Genomic DNA, 12981 nt, shown 5'->3' with positions numbered 1-12981 from the left:
TGCTAAAGTTCATTGTGATCTTGGGGCAAGTATCAATTTGATTCCCTTTTCAGTTTTCAAATTGGGAAACCAAGTCCCACCTCTATGGGATTGTAGATGGCCGATCGTACTATGAAGAGACCTTTGGGAGTGACTAAAATGTTTTGGTTCGGGTTGATAAATTCATTCTTCCGATGGATTTTGTCATTATTGATTATGAGGTTGACTATGATGTGATAATAATTCTTGGAAGACCTTTCCTTGCACGGGAAGGCTTTTTGTGATGTTGAAGCCAGAGAAATTACTTTCCGGATTGGTGATGACAAAGTGGTTTTCCATGTGTGTAAGTCCATGAGGCAACCCAATAGCAATGAGGTGTGCTATTTTGTGGACTTGGTGACCGATGTGATTGTGGATGAAACAAGTGCGGTGATAAATGTTGGTGATATGTTGGAGGCAGTCTTGCTCAACTTTGATGATGACGAGACGGATGGCTTCGTGGAATGTGTGAACTCTTTTCAAGGAATGGGGTCGTACAATTATGAACTCCAATAATTGTCCTTGGATCTTGAAAATAGGACAACTCCTCGTACAAAGCCTTCAATTGAAGAGCCTCTTATCTTGTAGTTGAAGCCATTGCCTCCACATCTTCGGTATGAATTTCTTGGCCCTTATTCTACTTTACCAGTTATTTTTTCCTCTTATTTGACTAACGTGCAGCTAGATTCTACATTGGTGGTACTACAAAAGAGGAAGGAGGCTATTGGATGAACATTGGTGGATATTCGTGGGATAAGCCCCCCCGCATTTTGCATGCACAAGATTAACTTGGAGGAAGGTGCCAAACCATCTATTGAACACCAAAGGAGACTTAATGATGCCATGCAAGAGGTTGTCAAAAAGGAGATCATCAAGTGGTTTGATGTGGGGGGTTGTCCACCCCATTTTCGATAGTTCGTGGACTTCTCTGGTTCAATGTATCCCAAAAAAGGGTGACATGACAGTGGTCACCAATGACAATAATGAGTTGATTTCTACAAGAATGGTGACCAGGTGAGAGTGTGTATGGACTATTCTAAACTCAACAAAGTCACAAGGAATGATCATTTTCCATTGCCCTTCCTTGATCAAATGCTTAATAGATTGGTCGTGCTTGCTTTCTATTGTTTCCTTTATTGGTATTCAGGCTACAACCAAATTCTTATTGCTCCGGAGGATCAAGAGAAGACAACCTTTACATGTCTCTATGGTACTTTCGCCTTCAAGTGGATGCCATTTGGTTTGTGCAATGCACCAGTGACTTTTCAAAGGTGTATGATAGTTATTTTCAAGGACATGGTAGAGGACTACCATGAATTTTTCATGGATGACTTCTCGGTGATCGGGGATTCTTTTGAAGATTGCCTCACAAACTTGTATAAAGTGTTGTCAAGATGTGAAGAAAAAAAAATTGGTGCTCAATTTGGAGAAATGTCATTTCATGGTCGAGTAAGGCATAGTCCTTGGCCACAAGATCTCAAAGAAGGGAATTGAATTTACAAGGCAAAGATTGAGGTGATTTCTAAAATTCCACCTCCAACTTCGGTAAAGGGCGTGCAGAGTTTCTTAGGTCACGTGGGGTTTTACTGGTGCTTCATCAAAGATTTTTCTAAGGTGGTCAAACTATTGTACAAGATTCTCGAGAAGGATGCCAAGTTTAACTTCAATGATAATTGCATGAGCGCCTTTGAATTGTTAAAGTTCAAGTTGACAACTACTCCCATCATCACCGCTCCAAATTGGAGTACTCCGTTTGAGCTCATGTACGATACAAGTGACGTAGCGGTGGGGGTTGTTTTGGGGCAACACATCAACAAGATTTTTCATCCGGTCTACTATGCTAGTAAGACCATGAATAGTTCCCAAGTCAACTATACCGTTCCGGAGAAAGATCTCCTTTCCATTGTGTTTGCAATTGAGAAATTCCGCCCTTACTTGATGGGTGCAAAAGTGATTGTCCACACAAATCATGCGGCACTTTGTTATCTTATGAGAAAGAAAGATTCCAAAGCTCTGTTGATGGTATGGGTGCTTTTGTTGCAAGAGTTTGACATTGACATCCAAGATAGAAAAGGAAGTGAAAACCAAGTGGCGGATCACTTATTTAGTTTGGAAGAGGAAGGGAGGCCGCATGATGGCCTTGAAATCAGTGACTCCTTCCCCGATGATTAACTTTTGGCTATTTCAATGAAGGAGGTGCCATGGTTCGTGGATCTAGCAAATATTCTTGTGTGTGGTATCATCCCGGATAAGTTCTCCTCAAACCAAAGGAAGAAGCTCAAATGAGATTTTCAAGATTATTATTGGGATGAACCATACCTTTTTCGGATTTGTACCGATGGGGTGATTAGAATATGTGTACCGGAAGAAGAGCAAGGTAAAATTCTTCGGGCTTGTCATTCTTCGCCTTATGGTGTTCATCATGGTAGAGCGAGAACGGCAACCAAAGTGCTAAGTTGTGGTTTCTATTGGTCTACTCTTTACAAGGATGCAAGTGATCTAGTGAAAAGATGTGATAAATGTCAAAGGGATGGTGGGGTCTCAAAGAAAAATGAAATGTCCCTCACCACTATTTTGGAGATTGATGTTTTCGATGTGTGGGGTATTGACATCATGGGTCCTTTTGTGAGTTTTTGTGGAAACACCTAAATTTTGGTCGCAGTGGATTATGTGTCCAAATGGGTTGAGGCCGTTGCTCTATCCAACAATGAGGCGAGCAGTGTGGTGGCATTCTTGAAGAAGAATATTTTCACAAGGTTTGGTACTCCGCGGGCTATCATAAGCGATAGGGGGTCACATTTTTGCAACAAAGCTTTTAACACCTTACTTACCAAGTATGGTGTTACTTATATAGTCATGACTCCCTATCATCCACAAGAAAGTGGTCAAGTGGAAGTCTCCAACCGGGAGATAAAGAGTATTTTGTCCAAAACAGTAAATCCTAACCAGATAGATTGGTCCAAGAAATTAGATGTTGCTTTATGGGCTTATGTGATAACTTACAAAACACCTATCGGAATGTCCCCATACCGGTTGGTGTTCGGAAAAGCTTGTCATCTTCCGGTGGAACTTGAGCATAAAGCCATGTGGGATCTAAAGAAATTTAATCTTGATTGGGATGTAGCCGCTAACTTGAGCGTGGCACATTTAAATGAATTGGATGAGTTCCGGTACCATGTATACACAAGTTCTTCTTTATACAAAGAGAAGTTTAAATATCTTCACGAAAAGTGCATTTGCAACAAAGAGTTCAAAGAGGGCGATCTTGTGTTTTTGTTCAACTCATGGTTGAGGATGTTTCCAGGAAAGTTAAAGTCTAAATTGAGTGGCCTGTTTGAAATTGTGGGTGTGACACCCTTTGGTGCATTGGACTTGAAGAACAAAAATAATAAGGTATTCTTAGTCAATGGTCACCGGGTGCAACACTATTTGGGAAAAGTTGGAGATGGCCACGTCGTGGCAGTGATTAATTTCAATTGGTGGTATTCTGCGTCGTGCTGCGACGTTAAATCAGGAGCTTCTTGGGAGGCAACCCATGTTTCTTTTTCTTTTCTTTGTTTCTTTTGTAGTTAGGTGTTATTTTGGTTCTAACTTGATTTGAAGTGTGTTGCAGGGAGGAGTGTGCCTTATAGGAATTGTGGTCAGAAATTTGGTTAAGTGTTGGAAGAATTGCAGACCGCAAGTAGATTGTGCAGACCGCACAATTATGATTACATCAGCAAAAGTGCCCCTGCGGCCACACAAATGACTTGCAAACCGCACAAATGGAGGATGTAAAATGATAACTCTTTGAAGTTGGTTTGTCAGAGAAATGCTCGATCAACAGCCACAACAGAAAATTTGTCGTGTGCAACAGGGATCTGCGGTTGCACACAAATTTCTGCGGACCGTAGACAAAATGTTGGTTTTTAGCTTGAAAGGTAACAGAGTGCGGTCCACAATTGGAATTCTTTGTCCGCACTCACTCCTTCTTCCATTGAAAACATCGATATGTATAAATAAGAGGCTTAAGGCTACTGGTACACTTCTCCCTCTCTGAACACATACACAACAGTAAAATTGAAATCTCTTGGAATCATCTGCCCATACACTTAACAATTAGGATCACTCATTTCTTGCATTCCTTCATACCTGGTATGCTTCAATAACTTTTTAGAATTTCTCAATTTTTAGTTTGAATTATAGTTTTAAATTTTTTTTAGGCCATTTGTTATTAGAACTCAATTGTACAACCATGTGGAGGTAAAACTATAGTGTGTCAACTAATATATGCTTTATGGGGAATGAATCAATAGATTTTCATGCTTATACACTATTACCATGTCAAAATTTTTGCAAAAATCGCAAGCCCTAGATAATTACAGAACTGCTCGTAACTTTTTGGAATTCTGTAGCCGCACAAGAAACTGTGTGATCTGCAGAAGTTGAGTCTAGGGTACTTTAGTAAGGAAGGGTTATGCGGCCGCAAGAAAATTGTACGGACCATAGAAATCCCATTGTAGCCGTAGAATAGCCTTTTTCCTGTTATTAGAAAGTTGACAATTTGGTGAATCACATGTGCGGCCACAAGACAAATTGTGCGGACTGCAGAAAACAGATTGCAGCAGCAAAACATCTAATTCTATGTTATCAGAGAGTTTACAAATTTTGGATTTCTAAGTTGCGGCCACAATGAAAAATGTGCGGACCATAATCCACATCTGCGGCCGCAAGATAAAATTGTGCTGTTCGCAAGGCCCAATCTACAGCCACCAAGGAAAATGTGCAGATTGCAGATCCTTATCCTACAAGCATGTTTCAACTGTCTCTTCACTATCATCTCTGGTGTGTTCTTGTCTGTTTGAACTGGAATTTCAACTATCAACTGCCTTTGCTTGGTACAGAAAATAGTTCGATCTAGAAGAAGAGGCGACACTTCCAAAGGGAGGGGTGAACCTTCTAAGGGTCGAGGCAAGAATGCTTTACCCCTCGGCCTGTAAAAGATAATCTGAAAGGAGGCTACAGCCGGTAGAGGGAGTGATGCAGAGCCCTCCGAGTCTAGTTCTTATGTCCCGTCTAGGGAAGCATAAGAGGGCAACTCAGTTCAAGAGCAGTCGAATGTTCAGTCAAAGCCGCCTGGGAGATATCAACTCAGGGACAAGTCGTCCATATCTTAGATCGCTTCCAAGGGTTAGTAAAGTGCGAGTCAGGATTCTGAGCCATCCACTACAGCTGTCCCTAAGGCACCAGATATTACAGTTGATGACATCCCTGATGATGGTAGCGGGGGAGATTCTATAGCTGTCGGCCTTGAAAGGTCGAAGAAGAAAGAATTCTAAGAAGACCGATTTGTTAGTTTGGTTGCCTTCACCAGCTTCCAGACTTGGTGGCCAGTGAGGTCGCTTACTCTTGAGCGACAATTTCAGTTGAAAGACCTGGAGAGATATAATTCTGTAGTATTGAGATAGTTTAGAGAATGCAAAGGGTGGATGCGGTTTTCCCAAAGCCTCGTGGATGCGAAAGAGTACCTTGTTCGAGAATTCTACGCCAATGTGGCGCATATCAAGAAAGGTAGAAAGGTGACAAAAATGAGAAACCTCAAAGTACGCTTTGATCAATACACATTGAACGCATACTTGGGATTTGATGATGTCGAACCCACAGAGTACTTAGAAAAGTGTGCACTTGGGGATGCAACTCGTCCTTGGTTAGCTGAGGTTCTAGCTGCACCAGGACCACGACCACCATGGATCACAACAGGGGTACCCATCCAGAATAACACTCTCAGTTTTGAAGCAAAGGGGTGGCAAACCTTTGTCTACAACAGACTAGACCCGAGCCAGAATGAGACATGTCTTTCGATTCCTCGGGCAGTTCTAGTTGCTTCTATCATGGCCGGGTAACCTATCAATGTGGGTGCCATGATGTCGGCCAATATCTCAGTGATTACTCGGTAGGATGACTCTTCCTACCCATATCCCAACACCATCACAGAGTATCTCTTTGATGCGCATGTAGAGCTAAGGGATTATGACACAAACGTGTGGCCAAAAAAGCCCTTCTCATGGTATTCATTGATGGATGCGAACAACCCTAAGAAAAAAAGTCGGTCGTCTACTAATACAGGTCTGTCTAATGAGCCAGCTATGGTAGTTACAAAAGTAGCTGATATTCCATCCTCTTCGGCCGAGCCTTCCTCCAGTGTTGCAGCCATGCCTCCCCCATCATCTTCAGTTCCCACCGCAGTCCCTGTCATAGGTTCCACCTTGGCTTTGAAGCTGGTGCCCAAGCCTACTATTCTACTTTCTACATTGCGAGTCTCCTAGACACTGGCAAGCCTCAACAAATGGATGCAGACAGCCACTACAAAGCTGTCTCACTTGTCCAGTACTGTTGCAGCACAATTATACATTCAGGAACCTCAGCTTTCTACGATAGTGGAAGATACATTGAAGAAGCTCTGTGAGAACCAGAATACTATCGTGAACACTTTGGTACAACATGGGTCAAGGATCAAGGATATGGGGAAAGAAGTAAAGAAAATGAGAAAGTCCCAGGCTACCAAGAAGTCAGTTGACAAGCTCCGGAGACAGGTGACCAAGATTGAAGTAGCCAGAGATCTCCCATTTGAGATACTGATTGATCCAGGTCTTACAACAACATCAGCACCATCAGCTCTGTTGGCACCAACTAGCCAATCTGAGGATCCAGACCTGGCTACCGACACTACCGAGGCAGTGCGCGAGATGCTCACCAACCCGCCCACTCCCAAAATTGAAGATGATAAGATCCAATTGGAGCCTGAGGGTGATGACACTTCTGGGACACAGAGATGTCCAAGGAGCCATAGGGAGTCCTCTTCACTCTTTGCCTTCCTTTAGAGGACAATGCTTTTTTTTGGGGGGGGGGAGTTTATTTGATCTTATTTGTTGAATATGAGATATTTTCATGTACATAACTTGATACTATTTTCTTTTCCTCTCATTATGTATATATCTGCTCTTTCTCTCTCATTATGTATATTAGTTCTGCTTTCAATAGTGTTTGTTTTGTAGCTTCTTTATGTTTATTTCCTTATTAGTTAGTGTTCGCTTTAGTAGCTTCTTTATGTTTTAGTAGATAATAAGCCTTTAGTTTTTTTAATGCCACGGTTCTTTCCAAAGGTAGTTATTGTGTGAACCGGGTGACTCGTACCATCGATGGATGGCGTGACAACATTTTTAAGGGAATGAGTCTGTTTTGTGTTTAAGTAATAATAGTAGTAGTAATGAATAAAAAGACCTAATTAAGTCAAACTCGAAGAGTCAAACATGTTTCATTTGGAACCAATATGTTTAACTATGTGCTTATGGTTAGAGACGAGGTTTTTAAAAGGAAATAGCTCTAGTTAGTGACTTTTGTTACTCTTGTGCTGACTTTGGTACCATCGTGTGGCCTATTTGGATAGTAGTGTTATTCAGTCTTAATGTGGTCGTTGTGGACCCTCGACTCTATCCTCTTTAAGAATCTAGCTGCGTGAGGGGTGAGATGCTTTGTTGCTAGTCCAAGTACCCGTGTTAAAGGTTTAGGAACTTGCGCTGAATGTGTTTCAAGGCAAAATCCTAAGTTTTGCTTGGCTTGAGAAGTGATTGTAAGCTTTCCTTGGCCCGTTTGAGTTTTCTATTGCCTGCCAATGATGTCATCCCTAGTCAAACCCTTCGAGCCTTTAGCCTTTCTCATTTGAGAACCATATTACAAGACTTTACCCATTATATCGTGACCCTCTCTTGGCACCTGAGCTTTCCTTAGTACTCATGTGAAACAAATGGCTAAAATCATAAGTTTAGGGGAGAGACGAGGAAATTGATAAAAAAGGTATCAAGGCACAAAAAGAGAAAAGAAATGATGAGAAGGAAAGGTAAAGAAAAGAAAAGAACAAAAAGAAAAATGCAAAGGAGTGAATTAGTGGAAGAGTTGAAGGGATTCAAAGAAAGGCAATGATTCCAAACATGGAGAAATATGAATGAAACTATCAAGAAAGAGTGATGTTAAGTCTCTCTAGTCTCCCAAGGAAAATAAAGTCCCTCAAGGAATCGAAAAAGTGCGAGCCGAGAAGTGAAAGATGGAGTGCTTATTCCGAATATATACTCATAGCTCCCATCTTAGCTCCCTGCGGATTTGACCCTGATTCCTTGTTGGGTTATATTATTGCAAACGACCGTGTCATACCTCCTTTGAGGTGTGCATTTGAACGTGATCATATCGCACCTGTGAACAAAATTCCGTAGGTGCGATCACACCAGACCAGGAAAATTTCCAGAATTGTTCCAAGTCCAATTTTATATCTGTTAATCATCCAAAATCCACCCAAGGCCCCCAGGACCCCAACCAATTATACCAACACGTCCTAAAACATGATACGAACTTAGTCGATGCCTCAAATCACATTAAACAACATCGTTTCTATGAATCGTAAACTAAATTCAAGCCTTTGAACTTATAAACTTCTAACTTCTACTTTTGATGTTGAAACCTAACAAATCAAGTTCGATTGACCTCAAATTTTCCACGCAAGTCATAAATGACACAACGGACCTATTCCAACTTCCAAAATTGGATTCCAACCCCGATACCAATAAAGTCAACTCCCGATCAAACCTTTCAAAAATTCTTCAATTTTTCGCTTTCGCCAATTTGTGCCGAAACAACCAACGGACCTCCAAATCAATATTTGGTCGTGCTCTTAAGTCTAAAATCACCATACGAAGCTATTAGAATAAAAAATTTCCATTCCTGGGTCGTCGACATAAAAGTCAAACTATGATCAACTCTTACAACTTAAACCTTTAACTTAGGGACTATGTGTCCCATTTCACTCTGAATCAAAAAACCAAACACCCCAGCAAGTTCCGAAACTTCAAGATAATATAAAAGAGAAAATAAATTGGGGCTCAGGGTTAAAATACTCAAAACAACTGGACGGGTCGTTACATTCTCCCCCTCTTAAACAAACGTTCGTCCTCGAATGAGTATAGAGACATACCTGAAATGGTGAAAAGATGAGGATAATGGCTACGCATATCATGCTCGGTCTCCCACGTCGCCTCCTCAACCAGTTGACCTTTCCATTGAACCTTTACTTGAACTCAGCTTTCGAACATGCTTATCTAATATAGCCAATGGCTCCTCAATATAAGACAAATCCTTGTCCAACTAGACTAAGCTGAAATCTAATATATGAGATGGACCATCGTGATACTTCCGGAGCATAGAAACATGGAATACTGGATGAATTACAATTAGGCTAGGTGGCAGTGCAAGCTTGTAGGCCACCTCTCTAATCCTTTAAAAAATCTCAAAAGGTCATATGAACCTAGGGCTCAACTTGCCCTTCTTCTCGAACCTCATAACACCTTTCATGGCCTAAACCTGGAGTAAGACTCGTTCCCCAACCATAAATGCAACATCACGAACCTTCCAATACGCATAACTCTTCTGTTTAGATTATGTTGTACGAAGTCGATCCTGAATTAATTTAACCTTTTTCCAAAGCATCTTTAACCAAGTCTGTACCCAATAGCCTAGCCTCACCCGACTCAAACTAACCTACCAGAGACCGACATCGCCTCCCATGTAAGGCCTCATACAGAACCATCTGAATGCTCGACTGGTAATCTGTAAGTGGCAAGAACTGATCCCAAGAACCTCCAAACTCCATCACACAAGCACAAAGCATATCCTCCAAAATCTGAATAATGCGCTCGGATTGTACGTCGGTTTGAGGGTGAAATGTTGTACTTAGCTCAACCTGCATACCTAACTCATGTTGTATGGCCCTCCAGAACCACGATGTAAAATGTGTACCCCAATCAGAGATGATGGATACTGGAACGCCATGCACTCTCATAATCCCACGAATATAAACCTTAGCCAACTGCTCTAAGGAATAAGTAGTCACCCTGGGAATGAAATAAGCAGACTTGGTCAACCTATCCACAATTACCCAAGCTGAATCAAAAATTTTCTAAGTCCGTGGAAGCCCACAACAAAGTCCATAGTAATCTACTCCTATTTCCACTAAGAAATCTCTAGCTTCTGAAGCAATCCACCTGGCCATTGGTGCTCATACTTTACATGTTGACAATTTAGGCACCGAGCTACATACTCCACTATGCCCTTATTCATTCTCCTCCACCAGTATTGATACTTCAAGTCCTGATACATCTACACGGCACCTGGATGAATGGAATATTGCGAACTGTGAGCTTCCTGGAGAACCAACTCACGAAAACCATCTATATTGGGAACACATAAATGGTACTGCATTTGTAGCACACTGTGATCCCCAATAGTGACCTCTTTAGCATCACCGTGATGAAACGTGTCCTTAAGGACAAGAAGATGAGGGTCGTCGTACTGACGCTCTCTGATATGGTCATATAGAGAAGACCTATAGACCACATAAGAAAGAACTTGACTGGGCTCCGAGACATCTAACCTAACAAATTGGTTGGCTAAGGCCTGAACCTTCAAAGCTAATGGTCTCTATATTACCGGTAGATATGCTAAACTGCCCAAACTCTCCGACTTTCGACTCAAGGCATCGGCCACCACATTGGCCTTCCCGAGGTGATATAGGATAGTGATATCAACGCTGGGGTTGTAGTCAAAACTGTCTTGAACTTTTGAAAGCTCCCCTCACACTCATCGGTCCACCTAAACGGAACACCCTTCTGGGTCAATCTGGTCATAGGTGCAATAATAGATGAGAAACCCTCTACAAATCAGCGATAATACCCTGCCAAGCCAAGGAAACTCCATATCTCATTAGCTGATGACGGTCTAGGCCAACTCTGCACCGCTTCAATTTTCTTTGGATCTACCTGGATCCCCTTGCTCGATACTACATGACCCAAGAATCCCACTGAATCAAGACAGAATTCACACTTTGGAAATTTTGCATACAACTTTTTTTCTCTAAATGTTTGAAGCACAGTCCTCAAGTGCTGCTCATGATTCTTCCGCTCCGGGAGTACACCAGAATGTCGTCAATAAACATGATAACGGATGAGTCAAGATAAGGCTGAAATATACTGTTAATCAAGTGCATAAATGGTGTTGGGGTGTTGGTCAACCCAAATGACATTACAAGGAGCTCGTAATGACCATACCGACTCCTGAAGGCAGTCTTTGGAATATCTGGCCCCCGAATTTTCAAATAATAATAACCTAACTGCAACTCAATTTTCGAGGACACTCTAGCACCCTATAGTTGATAAAATAAGTCACCAATGCGAGGTAATGGGTACCTGTTCTTCACCGTAACCTTTTTTAGTTGTCGATAGTCAATACACATGCGCATGGAACCATCTTTCTTCTTTAATAACAAGACTAGAGCACCTCAAGGTGATACACTGGGCCGAATGAAACCCTTATCAAGTAACTCTTGCAACTACTCCTTGAATTCTATCAATTCTGTTGTGTCCATACGATATGGTGGAATAGAAATGAACTGAGTGCCCGGTAACCAATCAATGCCAAAGTCAATATCTCTGTAGGGTGGCATGACCGGAAGATCTACTGGAAATACATCTGGAAAATCCCTCATTACCGGAACTGACTCCACGGTAGGAGTATCAACACTGACATCTCTCACAAAGGCTAGATAAGCATTGCACCCTTTTACAACTATATGTTGAGCCTTTAAAAAGGAGATAACCCTGCTAGGAACATAATTTAAAGCACCCCTCCACTGTATCCGTGGTAATCCTGGCATAGCTAGCATCATGGTTTTTGACAACCAGTCCAGGCCTAGAATAATATCAAATTCTACTATACTGAGCAACAATAGATCAGCTCTGGTCTCAAAACCACCAAAGACAATTAAACACGATCGATACACATGGTGAACCACAATGGAATTCCCCATAGGCGTGGACATATGGATAGGAGAACTTAGAGAATCACGGAATACACCCAAATATAGAGAAAAATAAGATGATACGTAGGAATAGGTGTAGCCCGGATCAAATAAGACAGATGCATCTCTATGGCAAACCGGAATAATACCTGTGATAACTGAGTCATATGCAAATGCCTTAGTCCTAGATGGAAGAGCATAATATCTAGCATGGCCTCCCCCACTAGGGCGACATCTACCTGCCCAACCTCTACCTCGAGCTGGCTGTGTAGGTGGAGTGATAACTGGTGCGGTAACCATGGCATAATGAACTGAGGGCCCTATGGAATAGGTGGCGCTTGAGAAATCTGTGGAGGTTCACCCCTCCTAAGTCTAGGGCAATCCCTCACTATATGACGAGTGTCACCACACTCAAAATAAGCCCTCGAAGGAGTGGCTGTTGAGACTGGATCGGGCCTTATCGGCTAGACTGGCCGCTGAAAGCATCCCGTGCAGGAGGTACAGTAGACAATGGTAGTGCATAATAGGGAACCTGAGGTCTGGGAGTAGCCATAATATTGCTGGAAGTTAGAAGTGCTGAAGAAATAAGACGGCTCACATAGCCTCAACCATGACGGGCTGCAGCTGGGGCACGGGAACTGCTATATGTGCCATAATCCCCAAGCCTCTTAGCCTCCCTATCTTCTCTCTCCTGAGACCGCATATCCTCCAATCTCCGAGCGATTAACACTACTTGCTGGTATGCGATGTCCAAATCACTGAATCATACTACATACTCTAATATTATCATAGAGCCCTGGCGCAACTGCTCAAACTCTATGCGTCATGCATCTCTGAGACTCTGGGAACAAACTCTCCCAAGAACATATGAGCCCAAGTGAGTGACACTACCTCTATCGGACTACCCAACTGATATGCTCGCCACCACTGATAAGTCGCTCCCTTAAACTGGAATGCAGTAAAAGTAACCCCATTAGAATTCTCAATACCCATAGTGCGAAGAATATAGTGACATTCCTCTAGAAAACCCTGAGCATCCTCTGAAGCCAAACTGTTGAAAGTAGGATGGTGGAACTTCTTGTACC

General features: G+C 42.2%; 1 protein-coding gene across 1 annotated transcript; it reads right to left on the bottom strand.

Moving 5' to 3' along the window:
- Positions 1 to 11428: 11428 nt before the first annotated feature.
- LOC138879045 (uncharacterized) lies at positions 11429 to 12196 on the bottom strand. The gene has a single exon (XM_070158619.1). The coding sequence runs from the start codon at positions 12194 to 12196 to the stop codon at positions 11429 to 11431; it is 768 nt and encodes a 255-aa protein (XP_070014720.1).
- Between the last annotated feature and the right edge of the window lie 785 nt (positions 12197 to 12981).

This window comes from Nicotiana sylvestris, chromosome 10 (genome assembly GCF_000393655.2).
Source record: "Nicotiana sylvestris chromosome 10, ASM39365v2, whole genome shotgun sequence".
Classification (NCBI taxonomy): Eukaryota; Viridiplantae; Streptophyta; class Magnoliopsida; order Solanales; family Solanaceae; genus Nicotiana; species Nicotiana sylvestris.
This window is presented reverse-complemented; position numbering and strand designations above follow the sequence as displayed.